This window comes from Pipra filicauda, unplaced genomic scaffold (genome assembly GCF_003945595.2).
Source record: "Pipra filicauda isolate LSUMZ 115617 unplaced genomic scaffold, ASM394559v2 scaffold114_size2234877_pilon, whole genome shotgun sequence".
Classification (NCBI taxonomy): domain Eukaryota; kingdom Metazoa; phylum Chordata; class Aves; order Passeriformes; family Pipridae; genus Pipra; species Pipra filicauda.
The window spans coordinates 759,943-781,682 of NW_024103596.1; the positions used below are offsets into that span (position 1 = coordinate 759,943).

Here is a 21,740-nt window from a genome sequence, read left to right on the forward strand (position 1 = left end):
AAAAAAAAAAGAGGAAATACTGAGGATGGACACAGGAGCACCACCTTTCTCTGCATGATGTGTAGAGAGCTGATGCCTCTTTCCTTTCACATCTGTTCCTTGTGCTCAGTCACACTTGCTGGATGGGCAGCTACATTATGGACACACTCTCAGGGGTCACTGAACGTAGGGACTTCAATACCTTTACAAAATCTAGACCTGCCAGGCAAACAGCTCCTTTTCTGCTAAGCTGGGACTCTGTGCTCTTCCTGCTTGTTGGTCAGCTGTGAAGGCTTTGACTGGATTCCAGCCAGGAATTTTTCTCAGGAAAAATAAGATGTGTCTGTACATGGCATTTACCTTGGGATGCAAGTTGTACCTCAAGCATTATATAGCTTTACTGCAGGAGCTTCTAGTCCAGGTGTCAGTTTGGAGTCAGAAGGAGCAGAGATGGAACCATGTCACCTATAAATGGGCATGTTTTGTAGTACTGTGTGACAGCAGAGCTCCCTACTATGCACAAATGTTGCATTAAATCAAACTGGAGGAGAACAGAAAGTGTTAGAACACGTTTTCTAATGCTGCTGTTGATTGCCAAAAGCTGTGGCATGGTGGAAGGAGGGATATGTCTTTGAGAAATATTCAAGAACTGGTAGGGACAAAGAGAAGGCTGCCTTGATAAAAAGGTGCTGTGAATTTGGGAGATGCCAGCTCTGGTGGAGCTCAGGGGTTTACAGGACAGTGGACTGAAAAGGAGAAGCCATGTGCATTAGTGAGGAGAAGTTAAAAGAGAATGGATGTATCCAGAAAATGGGAAATTGTTCAAACTGGAAGAAGCCTGAGGAATGTAGGTGACTGACTTTAAAATTATGAAGTGGGAAGAAATTTGCATTTTTTTACTTTAGTGTAAAGGCTTTGTTTGTTAAAAATCAAGTGTATTGTGGGGGGTCATCTGCTCTCATTCTGCACTGGCTATGGATTTAGAGGTCCATGTGCTTTTTGCTGCTAATACACGATATTTTTCCACTACACTAGCTAGTAACAAATATTTTCAGTAATATGTCCAAAGCTATCTCTGGGTTTTCTTTAAATTTCAGCAGTTAAATTCTGAACTTTTTGTTTTGCTGTTTTTCTTTCACTGACAGCTCGGCAGCTACAATTTCTAGGTCAGTGGGAATGGACTTCCAAGGCATGCGTAGCTGGATATTCCTTTGGGAGTCTGGGGTTACTGGCCTAATGTTATTTTCATAAGGTTTGCAGACTAATTGCAGAAGTTGTTCTGAATAAGCACCAACAAGCTGCAGCTTTGTCTGGGATCTTGCCAGCTCTTTTGGTAATTGTGAGAAAAGTGATGTTTCCTTTCCTTCTTGTCCTGCAGACCACGTGAGCTGCCCAAGCTGAAGGAGTCCCGTTCCCATGAGTCTTTACTGAACCACGCCAACACCATAGAGACTCTGGATTTTGCAGCAGAAGAAGCAGTTTATGTCAAACCACTCCACAGCAGCATCCTTGGACGAGACTTCTGCTTTGAGGTGAGCTCCAAACGCGCAGCTCTCGGTCTCCCCGAGCCCTCAGAGATCACTGCTCTGGGACTTGGGAACTGGAAAATAGATTGGCTGCCGTGCTGAGTTTTGGGTGGGGGCTGTTGAACCAGCACGTGATTTTAAAGTCCTTGAGGCTAATGGCATCAGTCACTCAACAGAGAGGAATCTTTTTCAATTACCAGGTCTCCTAATTGAAAAATCTCTTTAATTCGATAAATACCTGAGCGTGTGTGGTTTGCATGCAGGTGTCCGGTTGATACGTGCAGTGCAATGAACCTGCAATAGTATGGGCATAAGCTGTGTGTTCACGTCCAAATTCACCTAAAATTAAATTCAGAAAATTTACTGTAACTGAGAAATGGACTTTCCAGTCAGAGCCCCCTTCCATTAGCTCAGCCCGTTCTCCAGCTGCCAGAGGAGAAGCCTCAGTAAGCACGGACGTGTCCCTTGCACTGTGGAGCAGGATCCAAAGATCCTTTTGCTGTTTCAGCACAGGCTGCAGGCCGTGGCTCCGAGCTCTGCTCCGGGAACAGGCCGTGTGTGTGAGCACAGTCCTCCCCTCACAGCTCCAGCAGGGATTGTCACACGGAGTCATGTGTGTGTTTGGATGCAGCTGAGCCATCGTCACCTGCGGTGGCAGGGCCGGGTGGCTCTCTGTCTTCTGCAGGATTAGTCAGATGGGTCTAAACTTCTGGAACAAAGATCTGTTTACAGCCTGGAAAATTCTGGCAGTAAACCAGCATATCAAGCTCTGCTCCCTCGGGATGTATCCAGGAACTGTTCCTGTTTGCTTCGGCCTCATTCTTCTGGTTGGAAGCACTTTGCAGCTTGCTTAGGTTTGGGGAGTTGGGTGGAAAATACTGGCAACAGCTTAGCTCTGACTCTGCAGCCTCAAACTGCTTTGTAATTGTGTGCACAAATGAATGGAAAGAGTAAATGAGGCTTGTCAGGCCACGTAACAGTGCAAGAAACTGAGGTGGTTCCCTCCTGTGGGAAAGCAGAGCTGTGTAGGGCAGTGAGTGTCACGGCTGCAGCAGAGCACAACTCCCTCAGTTTGTTTTAGACTTTTGCTGCCTGTGTGGGCCCTTGGAAATATTTTTTTTATTTACTGAAATCATCGTTGCCAGTGTGTTTTGCCTTATATTAATGCATTGTTCATTCTGCCTGTCTTTACCCTCTTGGTAACCGAGTCATCTGCCTTTGGGCCTTAACAGGAAAAACAGCAAGCTTTAATAGCTATGGATCAATTAACAAGTGTTTAAAAAAACATAAATTAACTGGTTGATTAAAGCTTTGTTTAAAAGTCTTTAAGAGGAGCCTCTGCTGCTACTCATATGTTTGTTTAGTTTTATATAAATTCAGAGGGTTTCTTTGCTCTCTTTGCATTTTGTGGGCCTCTTAACCTCTCTCCCTTTCAGGCTGCTGTGCTGTTTGCCTGCCGTTTTCTTATTTACTTTGTTACTCGAGCACTGCTTATCTCCTTCCTTGCTTTTTGCAGCCTCTCGCATGTCTCCCAGGCTTGCCTGCACTCAGCCTGTCATTTACTCGTTGCAGGTAACCTACTCCAAGGGCAGTAAATGCTTCAGTTGTTGCTCTGCAGCAGAGAGGGACTGGTGGATGGAAAACATACGCCGAATATCGCAGCCGATGAAGGTAACAGAAACTGCGGAAATAAGATTAGTGGGGGAATGGAGGTGGTATGATTGGATTTGAGTCCGGTGTACCAGGGCTTCCCACAGATGCATCCTCAATTAATTTAGTCTGGGGAGCCGTCCGCTCATCCGTGTGCCCGAAGCCGCCGTGTGCTATTCCAGGGAGTGCAGTAGGTCAGACCTTTAAGGAGTAAACACACGCCCCGTCCCTGCCCCAGGGCCCGCCTGGGATCCTGGATTGCTGGTGCTGTGCCCCCGAGCATGGGGCAATAGCTTCCTAAGGGTCGTGTTTTACTGCAGGGGCCCAGTTTGGGGAGGAAAAACAAACAAACAAACAAACAAACAAAAAAAACCCCCACAAAAATAAAAGTAATTGGAGCTGAAGTGAGAAGGGGAATCAGATAAGTCGCTGCATAGCTGGCATCCCGCCTTCCAGGGACAGGCAAACAGTGCTCTGGGAGTTACTCACAAGAGTAAACAAGGCAGTGTGCCACAGCAGTCCAGCAGCTTATGAGGGGCTCTTGTGCTGCATGTTTGTTTTCTAAGGTATTTCAAATACAGCTTTTGAAGAAGAAAAATGTTCTAGTCCCCGCCCTTGACATACAAAAGACATCCCTTTGCCTCTGTTTTAGAAAGTGTCCAGTTTTTCTAGAGATTCTTATTCTCTCTGGATCAGACAGTCTGATTCTGAATTCTGACACTGTCCTTACCTTGGACACAAAAGGCAGTCCTTTGCTGCTGCTTTAGAAGACAAAACTTTTGGGGATTTGGGATCAGAACTGAGCTCTTTCTTCTGCACAGGACAATTGCCGTCGAGCTGAGAACGTGCTGCGCCTCTGGATCATTGAGGCCAAGGACCTGACCCCCAAGAAGAAATACTTCTGTGAGCTGTGCCTTGATGACACTCTCTTTGCCCGCACCACCAGCAAAGCAAAAGCAGACAACATCTTCTGGGGGGAGCACTTTGAGTTCTACACTCTCCCACACGTTCAGAGCATCACAGTTCACATCTACAAGGACGTGGAGAAGAAAAAGAAAAAGGACAAGAACAATTACATAGGGCTGGTCAACATTCCCACGGCCAGCGTGACCGGTCGGCAGTTTGTGGAGAAATGGTACCCAGTGAGCACACCTACAGCCAACAAGGGGAAGTCAGGGGGGCCTTCCATTCGGATCAAGTCCCGTTACCAGACCATCACCATCTTGCCCATGGAGCAATACAAAGAGTTTGGGGAGTATGTTACCAGCAACTACTCCCTGCTGTGCTCCGTGCTGGAGCCTGTGATCAGCGTCAAGAACAAGGAGGAGATGGCTTGTGCCTTGGTGCACATTCTTCAGAGCACTGGGAGAGCAAAGGTAAGCACAGGTGACTCCTGTTGGAGCTCCTGTTGGAGCTACTGATGGGTGATTTCAGGTGGAAACTGGGAAGCCCATGGCCATAGGCAACAGCAGAAGATGCTCCGTACAAAGCGTAAGCATGAAGAGTTCAGAACTTCACGTTATTCTAAAAATTAGGGCCTGCAGCTGAATGTTCAGGAACCTTTCCTGCATTTCTAAAGTCAGGATATAGGTTAAGAGATAAATAAGCAAGAGATGGGTAAACTGGAGAATTCTCCAAATAGAATCTGTGATACAATAAGTCTGTGATACAGCGAGCAGCGGGTGCCAGCGCTGAGTCAGCGCTGAGTCGGCGAATCGATGCCGACATCGATTTGGCCAGCGTTTGAACAGCCACTTGGAGAATCTATACTGAGTTAGTGGTGATCCCACCTGCCCCAAGGATGTTGCTAGGACTTCTGGGTACACACTGATTCCTACAAATGGACTGTGGGAGAGTTATCCTGCAGGTCCTGGGAAATTCTGAGCAGCATTAAGGGACACTGATTTATCTGGGTGCCGCCTCCGGCTGGGTGTGTGAGCAGTACCACGCTAAAGTCAGCTCCTTGCAGTGAAGCCAGTTAGAGCAAGTTAATCCCAACCAAGCACAAGTCAGAGGGACAGAGATGTGGAAGCATGGCCATAAGCAACATCCAAGGGACAGCCTCATTTAGCTGTTCCAAAAAGGTCCTTTTCTGTTTGCATAATCACCTGCCCCTTGACGTACGTCTTGGGAAGGCTGGTGCTCTGTGACAGTGTGTGATGGGAGCTTGTTCCTTAACAAGTTGTCTGAGAGAAGCTGGTAGCTAGGATTGTATTGAAATCCTGCTGGGAAACAGGCTCTGGATTCCTGCAGTGCCAGCTGTTACAACTTAGCATTCTTGGTGTGTGAAGATTTGAACCTCTGTTTATGGGAAGCACTGAGTGGCTCAGGCTGCCATAATCTAAAGCTCCCAAGAAGGTACATTTCCAGTTGCTGATGGGGATGCAGCTGGATGTTCCCAATTGGCACCAGGTGAAAAGAATTCTCTTGGATTTTGTTGAAAAGAAACAGCAATAATGGATTGAAAACCAGGAGTACTAAATGTCCTTGACTCACACAAAGTTATCACTTCAGGAAATAAGTATTACTGTAGAATTAGACCTTATATCAAGAGGTTATTGTCTGTATCAAGGCTTGCTGATAGTTTCTGCCTGGGCAATTGAATACAGTTCATGTTAAGTCATATAGATCCACAGCAAGTATGATAATTTCTTTTTCCCCAGATCCTGAACCACTTTTGTGGTTTTGTGAATTAAATTTATTATGCCATTCTCCTTATTTAAATTTCACCAAGCCATAAGAACTTGTGCCTCACTTCCAACCTGGACTTTTAAGTCCAACTTTGTATGGAATAATCTGTATAAAAAATATAAATATAATAGCACAGTTTCTTTCAGCAGACAAAGCCACAGTATAATAAACCCAGGAGGAGCTGTACTATTTCCTTGGCCCTTATTTTATGTGTCAGCTGCACCCTTTGTCCCAAGCTGAGCAATTATTTTCAGTAATCCTCTGGCTCCTCTGTTTATCCTTCCTTCTGGGCTTCTGCAGTCAGCCTGGCACAGTTGAGTCTGGTTCAAGTAACCTTTGCCATCTGACCTTTTTCTTCAGGACTTCTTGACGGATTTGGTGATGGCCGAGGTGGATCGTTGTGGGGAACACGATGTCTTGATCTTCAGGGAGAACACACTTGCTACCAAAGCTATTGAGGAGTACCTCAAGTTGGTAGGGCAGAAGTACCTTCAGGATGCCCTGGGTAAGAAAGTCTGGTATCCAGACAGCAAAATACACTCTTGTCTTGCTCTCAATGCTCTTCCTCCAGATGGAGGAGGATCCTCTTTGGTGCCTGCAGGAGTAGCACCCAAGGCAAGGCAGGCTTGATTGGATGTAGCTGAGTCCCTCTTAAAGCTTGTGTTACCACGTTATATCTTTCTGGGTAGCTTTTCTCTAGTGTGATGAAAAGGTATAACACTGCAGTTTCTTTGTGGGCAGTGGTGATTGTTCCATCTGATAAACAAACAGGCTTAAAAAAGGGATTTTGAAAGACAGTCCTTACAGAAACAAGGTCAGGGAGTGAGGCTGCAGGGCTGCTGAGCATCCCAGGGCAGGAGATCAAGATGTATCCTGTCAGGGGAGCCTCCTGCCTCCTGCCTGTGTTTATCCCAAGTGCTCCTTACTCACTGCCTCATTAAAACTGCCTGGCCAACCCGGAATCTCCTACTCTGTTTCCCCCACAGAGTCCTAATGTCCACAGTTATGTGCTGGGGTGGATTCTGATAATTGTATTATTGTCCCACTTCCATCAAAAGGTTCTGCTCTAATCATAAGGCACTGCCTTGGGAATTCCTGTCCACACAAATATAGCAGTAGCACACTCTTTCCCAGACAAACCCTGCAGTCAGCTTTTACCAACTCCGCACAGTCTTCATTATCCACAATTGCACGAGGAGCCACCCATCCCCCTGCTGTTTCTGGGATGAGGAAAGCTTTGGAAATTGATACAAGGGAAACAAGATCAGGCCAAAGCCAAGTCCCACACCACATCCTTTCAAAAAAAAAAAACAAGATAAAAAAAAAGAAAAAAAGCCAAGCAGCTTGCTTTCCCAGCAGTCTCGCTTGTCCTCAGCAATCCCAGACGCTGGCAAGGCATCAAGGAGATAGCTGGCTAAATTAGTGCTCCAAGGGTCAGCATAGTCAGGTCTGTGATTATATCCAGTTTGGCCATTTCTGAAGCATAATGAGCCTGTTCTGGTGCTCTTACTCTCCTGGGTGGAACCACTGAGCATAAGTGGCAGTTGTAGGCTCTTGCCTGGTACGGGGAAACGAGCAGCGTGGTACTTTGTGCTGTGCTTCCCAGCAGGCTGAGCCATCAGCTGTGGGACCACTCCATTATATCTGACTGCAAGCTCCTTAATGTGCAGTAATTGCATAAAAATATTTTAACATTAATGACTTCTAATACATCATTTAGCACTGAGTGATAAGATGGTAAATCATAGACAGGGGAGATGGAAACATCCCCCTAAGGTTGTCCAGCCTGTCTGTATCTCGGGGCAACATTGCTCATGACAATATCCCCATCTAATTCTTTACCAAGTTCTAAATGTCATTTTGCTCAGCTGCCATGTTCTGTGAAAGGATTAATGACACCACACTTGGTGTTAGAGTTGTAACACATCTGTAAGGACATATTATATATGATTAAGGCAGGGTCTTGTGGGCCACTATGAGTAAGTATCAAGTGTGTTTAAGGAAGAAAAATACTATCCAGTAAACAACAGATAAACCAGAATTGGCTCAACAAAAGTGATGCCAGGAGTTTTGCAAAGAGGTTATCTAGGTGCCTTTAGCCTGAAATTTTTTGGAACCCATCACAAAAAAGAAAAAAAAAAGAAAAAAAAAAAGAAAATGTGCTACCTACTTTGCTTGCAACAAGACTGCTGAGTTGAGATTTGGGGAGGGGTGGGAGGTGTTTAAGGAAAACAAAGGCTGAAAGCAAACCCCTTTTGCACAAACAAGCCTTGGTGTTTGCTTGGAGCCAGCGAGATCATCAGAGGAGATGAAAGACGTTGAATCATTGAATCAATGAATAAGGAGTTTTCCTAGTGAACACCAACAGTTTGAAAACCACTTGGTGTGCCTGCATATAGAACAGGGAAACTAGTGAGCAGTTCATTCCACTATGTCAGACAAAGGCAACTTCATCTGGTTTGTATGTGTGCAGCTTCTGCTGTGATGCCGTAAGGGGAGGGTGACAAATGCCAGGGAGCTTGAAAGATGCAGGCTATAAAAATGCTGTAAGGTGCTGATATAAGAGGCTGTGAAAATTAGCAGCATCTAGCTAGAACTCAGGTATTACTCTTATTCAAGAGCAAGGTGACACTTTTTAAAATTAGAAAAAATTGCATATTTAAAAATAATATAAATAAATATCATTGCCAAGTGCGTTTCCTGGGGAAATTATGAAGACAAATAACACAGAGCTTCATTTCTGAGACTGTGGATGATTTTATGGTTGATAACAGGGTTTGAATACAAAGTCAGATCCTCCTCTTTAGGCCATAAGTGAAGTGTCTGCAGGGTTGCTAAGCAAAGCCATCCTGTTTTTGCACCTGTGCTTGGGGACAGTGAGGGCACAGGAGGCTGAAGCATCAGAGCACTGGCCGTGCCCTGCTCGGACAAGGCTGGGAGGAGTCATGTCCCCAACATCTGGTGTCTGGAGGCTGTACTGCAGACACTGGCAGCAGGACAGGCAGTTGCCAGGGGAAGACATAATCAGGATTTAAAGGTGTGTCAAGTAGGCTTTTCCTGTATCTACCCCTGTTTCTCACCCTCTTCCCTTTTTCCAGGGGAGTTTATCAAGGCTGTGTATGAGTCAGATGAAAACTGTGAAGCGGATCCCAGCAGGTGTTCTCAGAGTGAATTAGCAGATCATCAGTGCAACCTGAAAATGTGCTGTGAGCTGGTCTTCTGCAAGATTATCAATTCCTACTGGTAAGGCATCTTCCCTCCCCTTTTCCCTGTTTGCTCAGAGGGTGCCTGTTCCTCCCCTGACAGAGAACAGCAGTGGTTCAGGGAAAGAGCACAGACCCATCCATCTTCCCAGCCTCCCTTCTTTTCCTCCCCTCCACCTTCCTACGTGTGCCACCACATTGCAGGTGGAATTTGTGCCCAGGTTGAAAGGTCCCAGCCCACACACCATACCCACAGGAGCTTCTGCCCAAATCCTCTGCCGAGGGAACACGTACGGAGTGTAACTGGATAAGGAGGGAATAAAATGAGAAGAAAGCAGCCCAGCTTGAACTTGGCATAAAAAGCTGCCAAGTTTTGATGTGTACAGAAAGCTTTTAGATGCTTCAGGTGTGTGGAATTGAACAGGAAATCATGGGGAGGAAGCGTCAGCAGAGAGATTTCTTTTAGTCTCTGTTTCTGAGGAGCAGTGAAAGAAGAGGGGCCTTTCTGCTTCAGAATGAAGCACATGCACAGTATTGAGAGCTTAATAAGTGAGGTAAAACTGTCAGTTATGGAGATGAGTTCAGTTTGTTTTTCAATACTCCACCACCCTGTCTGCTCCAGGGTAGCAATGGCTAAGTAGTTCTTAGCTTGCAAATCAGCATGTCTGGAAATGGCTTCACTTAACTCATATGAACAAGGGATGCTTTAAAGACTACTTAAGTATCACCAGATTAAATGGGGATCTATGAATAGATGCCTAATGACATTACCTAGCCTAGAGAGAGAAAAAGGGGAGGTGGAAAAAAGAGCTGATGATGTTTTCTCACAGATAATTATTGCAGGTGACTGATCACCAGTTCAACTTCTTGCATCTCATTGCCAGCATGATTTTATGTCCTGGTTTCTTGTCTTTCAGCGTGTTCCCTCGTGAGCTGAAGGAGGTCTTTGCATCCTGGAAGCAGCAGTGCCTGAACAGGGGCAAGCAGGACATCAGTGAACGCCTGATCAGTGCCTCTCTCTTCCTCCGCTTCCTGTGCCCTGCCATCATGTCCCCCAGCCTCTTCAACCTCATGCAGGAGTACCCTGACGACCAGACCTCCCGCACGCTCACCCTCATTGCTAAAGTCATCCAGAACCTCGCCAATTTTGCCAAGTAGGTGGTGGCAATGAACCTGAAATCCGTGGGGTGCAAGCAGAGCCCTCATTCCTAGTCGTGCTCACAGCCAGCTGATTCTCTGGTAAACCAAAGCCAGTTTAGAAAAGAAGGAAACTTCTCACTTAGGTGTGAACGCTGTTCCCCTTGAGCCACCTCAGATAAATTCTCCTTTTCACATGCAGATTGGAGCTGTGTTGAGTTCTATGGAGGGGACACCATATAAAACCAACAAGAGTCATGCGTTAGCATGTCAGTGTTTATGCTGTTTCAAAAGGAAAAAAGCCTGTTCCCACCCAGGATCATGATTTTCCTCCACAGTTCCCAGCTGAACGTACAAAGGACATGGCACATCTCTTACAGGGGAGCAGGTGCAGAGAAGGGAAGGAGAGAAAGACTGTCTTGTGGGAGAAAGGGAAGAGATGTGTTGAGCCCTTGACTGTAATATGAACAGTGAATCAGTAGTATTTAAATAAGTCCAAGAAAACAGAAATTGTCCATGTGGGTTTTTTCCTCCAAGGTTTTGAAATTTTCAGATTTTCGACATCTCCAGATTTTGGAGTCAAAATGTCCAGATTTTGAAATCTCTTTTTATTTTTTTTTTTTTAAAGACTCCAAATCTTCAGAAAGGCAGGTCTAAAGTTAAGTGTTTAAGTAAACTGTCTGCAAGCACTTGTACTCCGTATTTTGTGTGGAGGTTATTGACTGGGTTTCCTCCCCCGCCTCCCTTCCCTGCAGGTTTGGCATCAAAGAAGAGTACATGGCCTTCATGAATGAATTTTTGGAGCACGAGTGGGGAGGAATGCAGCGTTTCCTGAGGGAGCTCTCTAACCCGGATACCATCTCCAACATGCCTGGATACGACGGCTACATCGACCTGGGCAGAGAGCTCTCGGTGCTGCATTCCCTCCTGTGGGAGGTTGTGTCCCAGCTTGATAAGGTAAAGCCCTTTGGAGGCCTGGGAGGGTGGATCTAGGGATGGTATCGTAGCAACAGTAAACACCAGGAAATATCAAGGGAGCAGCTGAAGGCAGCAGCTTTGCAGGGGAGTGTTTGGTGGGGGTGTTTCACAACCGTTCCTTCCGCGGTTTCGGATCAAGGCCTGGAGCGGGGCGTGTGAAGTGGTTGGGCTTCGGCAGCACTGCAAACTCTTTGCGGAGCCTTTAGGAAGGTCAGGTGGTGAAGGCAGCGCTTAAAAGTACACCTGGAATTCCCTGAGCAGCCAGTCCTTTCTCATAAGCGAGCTGGAAGAAAGGGAGGTGTTTGGACAGAGACAGTGGCAACGCTGCAGTGCCCTTTTGGTGCCGAGGGAGGTGCTCTGCTGGGCACTAGGCCCTCCCCCAGCTCTGATGGAGGAATGTGTTGGCCCTGCAGAACTGTTCTCATCAAGGACCTGATCCAAAGCCTGCTGAGATGGTCTCATTTCCGTAGTCTTTGATTTTGGCATACAAGAGGATGCCGTGTGAAAACCTGGATGCACTCCCGAGTGTCATCCTGTAACAAAGCAAGATGCTTTCTGCTGTGGGTTGTGCTGAGGTCCAGGTGCAGTGTCCAGGTTCTGTTCTGATCCCAACATTCACCAGCAACAATAAACACTGCTTCCATTTAGCTGCAGAAGGAGGAAAGGCAGGACTTTGCTTTTCCTTAGCTATGTGGCTTTGCAAGATCCAAAATCATTAAAACCTTGATAGCAAAGGTAGTTGATAAGGCCCAGAAAAGCTGAGCTGTGAGTCCTTTTTTTTTTTTTCCAAGTGCCTGGAACTGTTACATATTTCAACTTTTAGAGATGCATTATTTTGTCCATATTCCATTTATCTTATTCTTTCTTTTGAAACTGGAGAGGTGAGGTGAATGGCAATGCACTCAATATTTTTACTGCATTAAGGTTTGCCAAAATAGTTATTTGTTGGGTATCTATTTTCTCACAGTACATTATTTAAAAGAGAAAACAAAAAACTGAGCTTGTTGTATCAGAGTAAATTGAAATGTCCTTGACTCAAAAAGACTATGTATTAATCTCTTGTTTGATAACAAGTTGTGATCTTGTTTTTCCGTTTCCCTCGTACGTGCACACAGTGTACATTCCAAATGTATGGATCTGCATAGCCCTTTCCATAGGTTAGACATATGGATCTATCCTAGCAGGCCCTTGGGAGCTGGTATAGGGGTTTGCAAAAAAGAGAACTGAGGGGTAAAGTTACATGCAATACAGCTTTACTGTAGGGAGTGACTGGGAAATGATGAGAGAAGTCACCTCAGCAATTTTAATAGCCACAGAAGTGTCTATAAAGAGACCTCTCTGTGGAGCCTAACTGAATACCTGCTTACAGGAAAATAAGGGTATCTTTGAGAAGTACATTGGTTTTGTAGCAGAGTTTTACTTCTTGTATAAACCTGCAGCACCTTCACCTTCTTCCTGCAGTCCCAAGAGCCTGGAGATGCCCTGTAGCTGATATCCCAGCAGTGGCCCAAAGGGGTGAGAAAGCCAGAGCGTGGAGGAGCAGCCTTCCTTGCTGAAGGCCCGCTGCTCTCACCCCAGGCCTGGCCAGCACTGAGCTAAACTGTAACTGCAGCCACACATTTAATCCCATGCTGGTGGGATGATATTGGGATGAGGATCTTTGGTGCTCTCATGCAGTTATTTTTCACATGTAGGTAGGGAAGAATGGCTTCGTTGTTGATAACGGTGCGCCAGGAGAAGGCGTCGGTGCAGGATGCCAAAAGCGAAAGGCTTATGAGATGAAAACCTCCCCTTTCCCCATCACCCTCAACCCCTGTGATCCTCTCATGATCCCCTGGAATGCTGCATCCCCTTGTCTGTTGGCATGCATTTCCTTTACCACACGACACCCCCTGCCTGGAAAGTTCCCCCCACTGGCTGGATCTGTAGCCTTTGAATGCCCTTCAATGAGCAGATGCCGTAGTTTTCACTTTGACCTCACCCACCCTGGACTTAGCGTGCTTTGCATGATAGTTTTGCACTGGAATGGCAATAGTTTTGTTTTATTGAGCATGATTTTTATTTTTGGGGGGTCAATCCTAATTTCTTTTCTATTTCCTTTTCTTTCCTCAATGTCTGCTGCACCCCGTTTCGTCTCCTCCATCCATCTGGTCGCCGTCGTTGCGCTGCTCCATAACACACTGCATTCCGATCCTGGCACACCCGCACACAACCACCCACCCTCCTTCCTTCCACCTCCATCCCTCCGCCTCTGTGCACCGGTACCAAAAATCACAAACCCGGCGGATGTCGCGGTGCTTGTATCCAATTAGGGTGAAAATTCCTTCCTACAGGCAACCGTGGCAAAACTGGGACCCCTTCCTCGTATTCTTGCGGATATCACAAAATCAATGACCAACCCCACACCCACGCAGCAGCAGCTGAAGCGCTTCACTGAGCACAGCTCCAGTCCAAACGTCACGGGAAGTCTCTCCTCGGGACTTCAGAAGATAACCGAGGACCCCACCGATGGGTATGTCCCAGCCAGGGCTCGAGGGCAGGTGTGGGGGGCATTGTTAAACCTGTGAAGAGTTGGAACAAGATGATCTTCAAGGTCCCCTTTCAACCATTCTATGGCTCTGTGATTCTAAGAGTCGAGCACTTCATCACCTGAACTGGCTGCCCAGCCCCGCTGTGGAACGGGGAGCTTGGGCCTCTCTCGGGGGAATACACGCTCCCAGTAAGATGTGCACAAGGTGGCACTGGGGACCTGAAGCTTTGGACTTAGCCAGGACTCAACCACATCTCTGGGAGTCAGTGACTTAAGCTGCTAAAACCAATTTTAGGATTTACTGCCGGCCTGGGTGTTCAGATGCACAGTCAGCCATTGTGTTTCCTTCTGGCCATCGGGCTGCTTATTTACTGCTGATGGAAAAACTGAGCTGTAGGTGGAACTTATTTCTTGTGGAACAGCAAAACTAGTCCCTGCTGTGTTTAGTGCAGCATTTCTTCTACTTTAACAGCTGTTAATCTGGAGCTGTGACACGGCAGAACTGCCAAAGAGCTCGGCTGCTGCGGTCTCAGAGTAATTTTTGTGCTGTCAGGTACAGGGGCCAGTTTTGTCATGTGGAATTCTCTGCCCTCTGAGTATACAGGAGCCTTGACACAACTCCTGCTGAATTTTCAGACCTCCATAATACATGGAGTCATAGAATCATTAAGGTTGGAAAAGCCCTCTAAGATTATCAAGTTCAACTGCTAACCCAGAACAGCCAAGGACACCACTAAACAATGTCTCCAAGTGCCACATCTACAAGCCTTTTAAATCCCTCCGGGGGTGGTGACTCCGCCACCGCCCTGGGCAGCCTGTGCCAGGGCTTGACAACCCTTTGGGTGAAGAAATTTTACCTAATACCCAATTTAAACCTTCCCTGGCACAACTTGAAGCCATTTCCACTTGTTACATAATGCTGGCAAAGGGTTAAATGGGATCTGATGTCTGCTGGAGGCAGAAGGGGCTAAGGGGGGAGGACTTGGTGGGAATGGTTTGGATTGGGCAGCCTGTGCCAGGGCTTGACAACCCTTTGGGTGAAGAAATTTTACCTAATACCCAATTTAAACCTTCCCTGGCACAACTTGAAGCCATTTCCACTTGTTACATAATGCTGGCAAAGGGTTAAATGGGATCTGATGTCTGCTGGAGGCAGAAGGGGCTAAGGGGGGAGGACTTGGTGGGAATGGTTTGGATTTCACCTCTGAAAAAAAAATAAAGATGAAGCACTTCTTGAATCAAACACAATTCTCCAAGATAAGCTGTAATTAAAGAAGAGTGTGTTCTGACTTGCACACAAAATGCTCATAAAAGGAAGTCTGGTTCCTTGAAGCTTTCAGTGGGGGGAGGTTAAATGAGGTAGAAGGACTTCTCTGGGACACATCTCTTGGGGTCTTGGCTGCTCAAAAATTAACCAAATTCCTTTCCACTCCACAGGGACATAAACAGACTGAAGTCTCCAACCCAGGAAAATGTAGATGGACATTTTAGGGGCAAGACCTTACTGCTGGTTCAGCAGGCATCCACCCAGAGCATGACATGCTCGGATAAGGATGAGAAGGTAAGTGTCTTGCCCAACGGACGTAGCATCTCCCTCATGGACCTCCAGGACCCTCACACGACCCACGGTGACTCTGGTTCCATGATGCACGACGTGCCTTTGCGCCTGGCCGGCAGCCAGCTCTCCGTCACCCAGGTGGCCAACATCAAACAGCTGTGGGACACTCAGAGCACCCCCCAGAGCGCTCCCCAGGTTCGGAGGCCTCTGCACCCGGCTTGGAACCAACAGGGCAGCCTCCGGCCTCTCTCATTCCAGAACCCGGTTTACCAGCTCAACAACCCGAGCCCGCCGATGGCCAAGGCCTCTGTGGACTCCAGCCCGGAGAACCTGAGCACTGCCAGCTCCCGGAGCCGCAGCAACAGCGAGGACTTCAAGCCCAGCGGGCGCAGCAACAGCAGCCTGGAGGACTCTGCCAAGCGCAGCTCGCAGAGCGAGGACTCGTCCCGGCGCCCCACGGGCACGGACAAGCACGTCCCGGTGGTGCTGCCCCGGCAGAACAGCAGCAGCCAGGCCCAGATCCGCAAAATGGACCAGACCGTGCTGGGCACCAGGGCCAAAACGCTGCACACCCTGACACACAGCCCTTCCCTGCGCAGCACGGGCAGCATGTCCGGGGCGTCGGGGGCCATGGGCACTGAGCCCATCCAGAACGGGAACCGCTCCCGGCACCAGTCCTCCTCCTCCAGGGAAAGCCCCGTCCCGAAGGTGCGGGCGATTCAGCGGCAGCAGACGCAGCAGGTAAGGAAAACCTGTCTCCGGGCCTCTCTGCTTGGGGCTTCAGCCCACTGCTCCTTGAGCTGCAAAGCCTCCTGACCTTGGAGTTGAGCTGAATCGAGAGCAGCAGCACTTAAGCCAGTGGTAAGTGTAAGGACTAGTCATGCTTGTCACCATCATAAGCTTGGCAAACCAGCTTATCTCTTACACTGGGATGCTTTTGTACTGCATTCAAAAAGAACTGCTTTCCATTTACTAAGGTAGCAGCAAGCCTGCTGAAAGAAACAGAACTGGAAACATTCCCTGAATTAAATGAAAAAAAAAAAAAACAAAACAAAACAAAAAAAAAAACCAAAACAGGAGCAGCTTTGTTCCGAATGGAAGTTCAGATTGCCACGTGAGACTGAGTTTGCCCTGCGGTGCTAATTTAAAAGCAGAGCTGCCTCAAAACAGGGAAATGAACAAAGATGAAACATTGCAGAATAAACTGCTGCCAAAGTAACAAATAAGCACGGTTGTCTAAAGTGTGGAGAAATCCATATTTCACCATGATGAAACAATCTCTTGCTGGTCCTCAAATAAGTGCTGTTTTTTCATTAATCATCCCGAACTATGAATAATGCAGATATTTTCTGGAAATGAGTGCTTATATCTACCAGCTCCTGATGCGCTTTATCAGTTGTTCATAGGCAACTCTAAATCAAAGGTTTCCTGTCAAAAAGCCAACATTCCTTTACCATTTTTGAAAGAAATAATGATAATCCTGTTGTGATTTGCTGTGTAGGAAAATCTTTTCCTGAGTTAATTTAAAGAGAAATTTAAATGCTCGGCACTGCAGTGAGGGTAAAAAACTCGATGTGCAGGTCAGAGGTTTTGCAGGAGGAAGGCTTTGGGCTGTGAGGTGAAGCTGGCAGAGCAACCTCTGCCCAAGGTTTTCCTGCTGTCCCTGTCAGTGGAGCGTTCTTGGCAAACTCCTGAATGCTGCAATTAAAGGCAGAAAATCTGAATGCCTGGGAACCCAGGAGCAATCAGGGCTTCAAAACTACTTTGATACCTGAAGCTCACTGAAGTACGAGACCAGAAACACTGAATCACAAAGCAAAGCTTTAATAGGCCAAGTTAGTAACACCCAAAAAAGCAATTGTGTATCATTTGAAGTGGGTATGCTTGTGGAAGAGAGGCAAAGGAAGGGTAATTAAATACATTATTTTCCCACTCTGTTTTCTATCCTAGCAGGCTGGTTCTTTTTTCCCCTTTAGTAGAGTATAACTCATAACCCATGGGCTTGTGAAGTGCTTGCCATCCACTTACTCTTTGTTGGCTTTCAGAGTTTGGCTGCTGGAAGTAATCCGTCCTAAACTTGCAAGGTTGTTTGGCCAGGTTTGCTGCTGCTCAGCAGTCTGGAACATGGCTGGGCATGGACTACTTTGTAGTCACATTTCTACTTTCTCAGTCCTCCATAGCTCCAGTGAATGCTTATCCATCGCTGCTCCTGAGTTCTCCAAATACTCACAGAGCCAAAGTATTTACCTCTGGGAAGAGCCTGTTGGTGGCAGAGCCACACACACAGTTCATAGTCTCCCTTGCTGTGGCTGCCTGACAGCAAATGCCATAAAAATAAATCTGAATTAAGGAGCTTTGCCAGGCTGCCACACTATACCTAAGGGGCTATTAGCCTTTCTGCTGTGAAGACTTCCTTCTAGGGAAAAGGCCTCTGCTAAATACAGGGATTTTTGCTAATCCTCCATCTCTCCTTTGCCTTTACACCCATCTTTACTGAGGCTTCTTCCATGGATGCTCAGGATAGTTGGGCTGTGGCAGCAGATGCAGCACCTGCCAGCCCTGTCCTCCTGGGATGAGAAACACAACGGGAGGGTGATGTGATCCCTGACTCCTAAAGAAGCTGTCCCTCCCCCATGGAGAGCTCCTGGCTGAAAGTGGGACTTCAGAAGCCCCAGCCAGGGAAGATGTTGCACTTTGGTTCAACATGGGGCCAGGCAGGGAGCTGAAGAGCTGCCTGGGCACAAAAAGAAGCTGCAGTTGGGGGGGGAGTTGATCTTTTGCATTTCTCAAGAACTTGAGACAGTATTACTCTTTCAGGGGTAATTATGCTAATTCCTGTGCTTATAAACTCGTCTTTGTCCATGAAAATTGCTTGGAATTTGTAGCAAGACGTGTTTTCCCCAGCCAAGCGGAGAGTTTCTTGGGTTTTTTTTTCTTGGCTCCCTTTTTGGATTCCCTTAAAGAGGAGAGAGAGCCTCCAAAGAGGTTGGACAGTTCTCCCACTCAGCACTGCTATGACATTGTCGCACCCCCCTGCCACAGTAAAGTCCTGCTGTGCTGTCCCAGATCCAAGCTGTGCAGTCCCATGCTCCTCTGTAGTCTGTCCCAGCCTGGCTGAGGAAGCTGCTCCCAAGTTCAGCTCCTCAGCACTCCAAGGAAACCAACCTCTCCTACCTGTGAGCAAAGCTTTGTCACTCTGTTTTCTCTGTGGGAGACATGGCAGGGTGAGAAAACCTTACTGACAGCGTGGCAAAGGCGAGAACAAGATTGGGAAACAAGAACTTAGAGAGAGAGAAAAATTTCTCAAGTGCATTGGTTTTAGAGGGATTCAGGTAGTTGCTGCACGTCCAGAGTCAAGGGGGAGGATGGTGTATCCCTGCAGGAGAGGTTTTGGGGATCCTTTGAGACTGACAGTCATGGGCATCTTTCTCCTCCAAATGAAGGGAATTTTAGAGCTGGTTTGTGTGTGGTTTCTCCGAGGGATGCTTACAGCTGTCTCTGCCCCAGGTGCAGTCGCCTGTGGACTCTGCCACGTTGTCACCGGTGGAAAGGACGGCTGCCTGGGTCTTCAACAACGGCCAGTATGAGGAGGCCAAGAAGGACACAGCACAGAGCCTGGATGATGTCAAGCACGCTGAGAAGGTAGATTTTATTCTGTGTGCAGCCAGCTCAGGGGTACCAGTGAGTCCTGTGCACCCACAGCCGAGCTCGGATGGGCTTTCAGGCCCTGCTGTCGCAGCGTCACGGGTTTGCACTCGGGTTGTATTGGCAGAGCTCCTGCTGTACATGCTGCCACACATTCCTGCAGTACAGCATCCCATAGCACAGATTACAGGCTGCAGCATGTCAAATGGGAGCAAACTGACAGAGCTGAGCTTGTACATCACATCTGGCACCTAGTGCATCGTGAGTCACGCTGCCCGAGTGTATTACATCCTGCTCAAGTCATTAGTTTTTATTATTTTTTATTTATGCACTACAGCTACAACATTCTGCCATTCTTCTCTGCTTGCAAAACATTTTAGTGATCATTAACTCTGTAAAAAAAAAAAATCAGGGTTGTTAACCTGACAGAGGATAGCTTAGGATGTGCTCAGCGACTGCACAGGGCTCGGTAAATGCAGCTCAGCCTTCATCAGCAGTTGCAGTCAAATATTGTCTTGGGCTTCCCCTGAGGCAAATGCCTGTCACCCAGGTAGTGCAACGTTTCTGGGCTGCATGGAAATCTTTATGATCTGGTTTTTTTAAAGCATATGTTTTTTCAGAAGTAGATTCCATTTTTCCAAGTACAGTTACATCCACATGCTGCTGTGGGCATGAAGTTGTATAAGAGTTTTGGTATTTTGAGAAGACAGGGAGTGAGGAGAAGAACATTCAGTGGACAAAGAAGCCGGAACATAAGATTGTTAAGAAAGGTGAATGAACCCAAAACAAAGGAATATGTTCAGATTCATGGCACTATTGCAGAAGTGATTGTCCACAGAGACAAGAAATAGAAGACCAAAACTTCAGCCAGGTAACCTGACAGGCTCTGGTCTGCAGTGACTGGTTTGTTCTGACTTCACCTGAGGTTTCATGCCCTGGTTAGGTCCTGAAGAGTGAATTATTTGTGTCCTGCGTGAGTCTGGTTTGTAGGTTTGGGCACCCCAGGCCAGTTGACAGGCCATTAGCAGCATCTGTCTGGGAACTGCTCAGATCTGGAGTAACAGGAGATGTTACGAGTCAGAGCCATGTCAGAGCCCCCTGACTGCTTGAATTGTGCTGCAGAGTGACACCCCACAGCGTGGGAGCAGCTTGATGCCCAGTGGGAGCCTCCGTGCTCCTCTCTGTGTTGCCCCCAGGTTTGCTTGTCACTTCCTTTACTTCGATCAACTTATTTCTCATTCCAAAAAAACCCAGCATCCTCTTAAGAGCAGCAGGGCATTACGATGACCTGATCTCTTCTTTTCCTTTGCATCTGATTTATAAAGTAATACCGTGTAACCCTCCTTGCCCCCCTGCAGTACGAGCAGGAGATAGCGAAGCTGAAGGAGCGCCTGCGGGTGTCCAGCCGCCGGCTGGAGGAGTACGAGCGGCGGCTCCTGGTGCAGGAGCAGCAGATGCAGAAGCTGCTGCTGGAGTACAAGTCTAGGCTGGAGGACAGCGAGGAGAGACTGCGCAGGCAGCAGGAGGAGAAGGACAGCCAGATGAAAAGCATCATCAGCAGGTGAGGCTTTGGGAAGTTCGGGAGTGGGCAGCACAAGCAGCTCCCCTGTGCCACGTGTTCTCTCCGTCCTGTCTTAGAGGTGAAGAAAGGGGGATGCAGGTGGGGAAGCGTGCCTGAGATTGTCGGGAGAGCAAAGGAAAATGTTTGGGAATTGTGTAACCCTGGTCTCTGTTGTACTTATTGCAGATCTTTCTTCCTTTGTTTGGAATCTGTACGTGAGATCAGTTTGTCAGAGCAGTTGCGTTTTTGGCAGTGTCCATTCTGAGAATAACAAGGTTAAGCAATTGGGAGTGTCAGATGGAGAGATAATCTTTCCTGAGAGCAGCAGAATTCTTCCCCGCTTCCCTTGCCAGAGCCAGGACAAGCACAGAAGTCAAACCAACAGGCCAGAGTACCTGAAACACTCGGGAATAGTATTAAACTGTCCTAATTTGTCCCTCTCTGCTCATCAGACTCATGGCCGTTGAAGAGGAGCTGAAAAAGGATCACGCAGAGATGCAAGCTGTCATTGATGCAAAGCAGAAAATCATTGATGCACAGGTAGGTAAGGAGCTTGGGATCTCCAAGAACTCGTGTGTAGAACCCTTTATTCTCCCTCTCTCCCCTGCCCCAGCATTGTTCCCTATCTCCCAAGCCGGGTCAGCCCATGGTGTCACTTACTGCCTTCTGGGAGAGAATTGGGGTGTTTAATTCATACAGACCTGCCTGACCTGGGCTTTGAGGCAGCCTGGCAACAAATCCCAGGACTGATCACTTCTCCAAAACCTTTGCTACTTTGTGAGATTCCAAGGGAGTAAAGGAACAGCAGTGCATTGTGGAGATGTTGTTCCAAGTGTGGGCCTGGGACCTCTGGGAAAGCTGTGCCTCACCCCAGCATAGTTCAGCTGCCATGTGCATGCATCTCAGCTGTGCCAGCTCCAAGCATGGCTTTGGACAGTGGGGTCAAGGAAAGAGAATGCTGCAACAGAGCATTGCTCTGGGAATGTCATGTGTGGCATTTCACCCCAGTTGGCCATCCCTGGTAGTCCTGGGGAAGTGCCCATTTTCCACAGACCTGCAGTGCCTGCCCTGGTCACCCCAGGGCAGCTGTGGGGAGGGGATCCAGCAGGCAGTGCATGTGGGTGTATCCTATGGGGTCATTCCAGCTTTTCCTCTGTGTCTGTGCTGATCCCACAACAGGACCTGGGACTGGTTTGTATCTGCCTGGCGTGTTACATTTGTGGTATTTGCATTTGGAGGGTCTCTTTCCTGCTTCTGGGCTTTTCAGGAGTTCCAGCTGGAA

General features: G+C 47.6%; 1 protein-coding gene across 2 annotated transcripts in view; it reads left to right on the forward strand.

The window, feature by feature from the left end:
• The window catches only part of RASAL2 (RAS protein activator like 2), a 163,989-nt gene that overhangs the window by 134,753 nt on the left and 7,496 nt on the right, over positions 1–21,740 (forward strand). The window contains exons 6-17 of one of the 2 annotated variants that reach the window (XM_039384023.1): positions 1,358–1,511; positions 3,078–3,176; positions 3,977–4,531; positions 6,207–6,351; positions 8,945–9,089; positions 9,967–10,203; positions 10,942–11,143; positions 13,498–13,676; positions 15,132–15,993; positions 18,760–18,894; positions 20,256–20,458; positions 20,911–20,998. In XM_039384023.1, the coding sequence (XP_039239957.1) occupies positions 1,358–1,511; positions 3,078–3,176; positions 3,977–4,531; positions 6,207–6,351; positions 8,945–9,089; positions 9,967–10,203; positions 10,942–11,143; positions 13,498–13,676; positions 15,132–15,993; positions 18,760–18,894; positions 20,256–20,458; positions 20,911–20,998 (3,004 nt within the window). Of the gene's footprint in view, positions 1–1,357; positions 1,512–3,077; positions 3,177–3,976; positions 4,532–6,206; positions 6,352–8,944; positions 9,090–9,966; positions 10,204–10,941; positions 11,144–13,476; positions 13,677–15,131; positions 15,994–18,759; positions 18,895–20,255; positions 20,459–20,910; positions 20,999–21,740 lie in introns of both variants that reach the window. The other variant, XM_039384025.1, reaches the window with a different exon arrangement.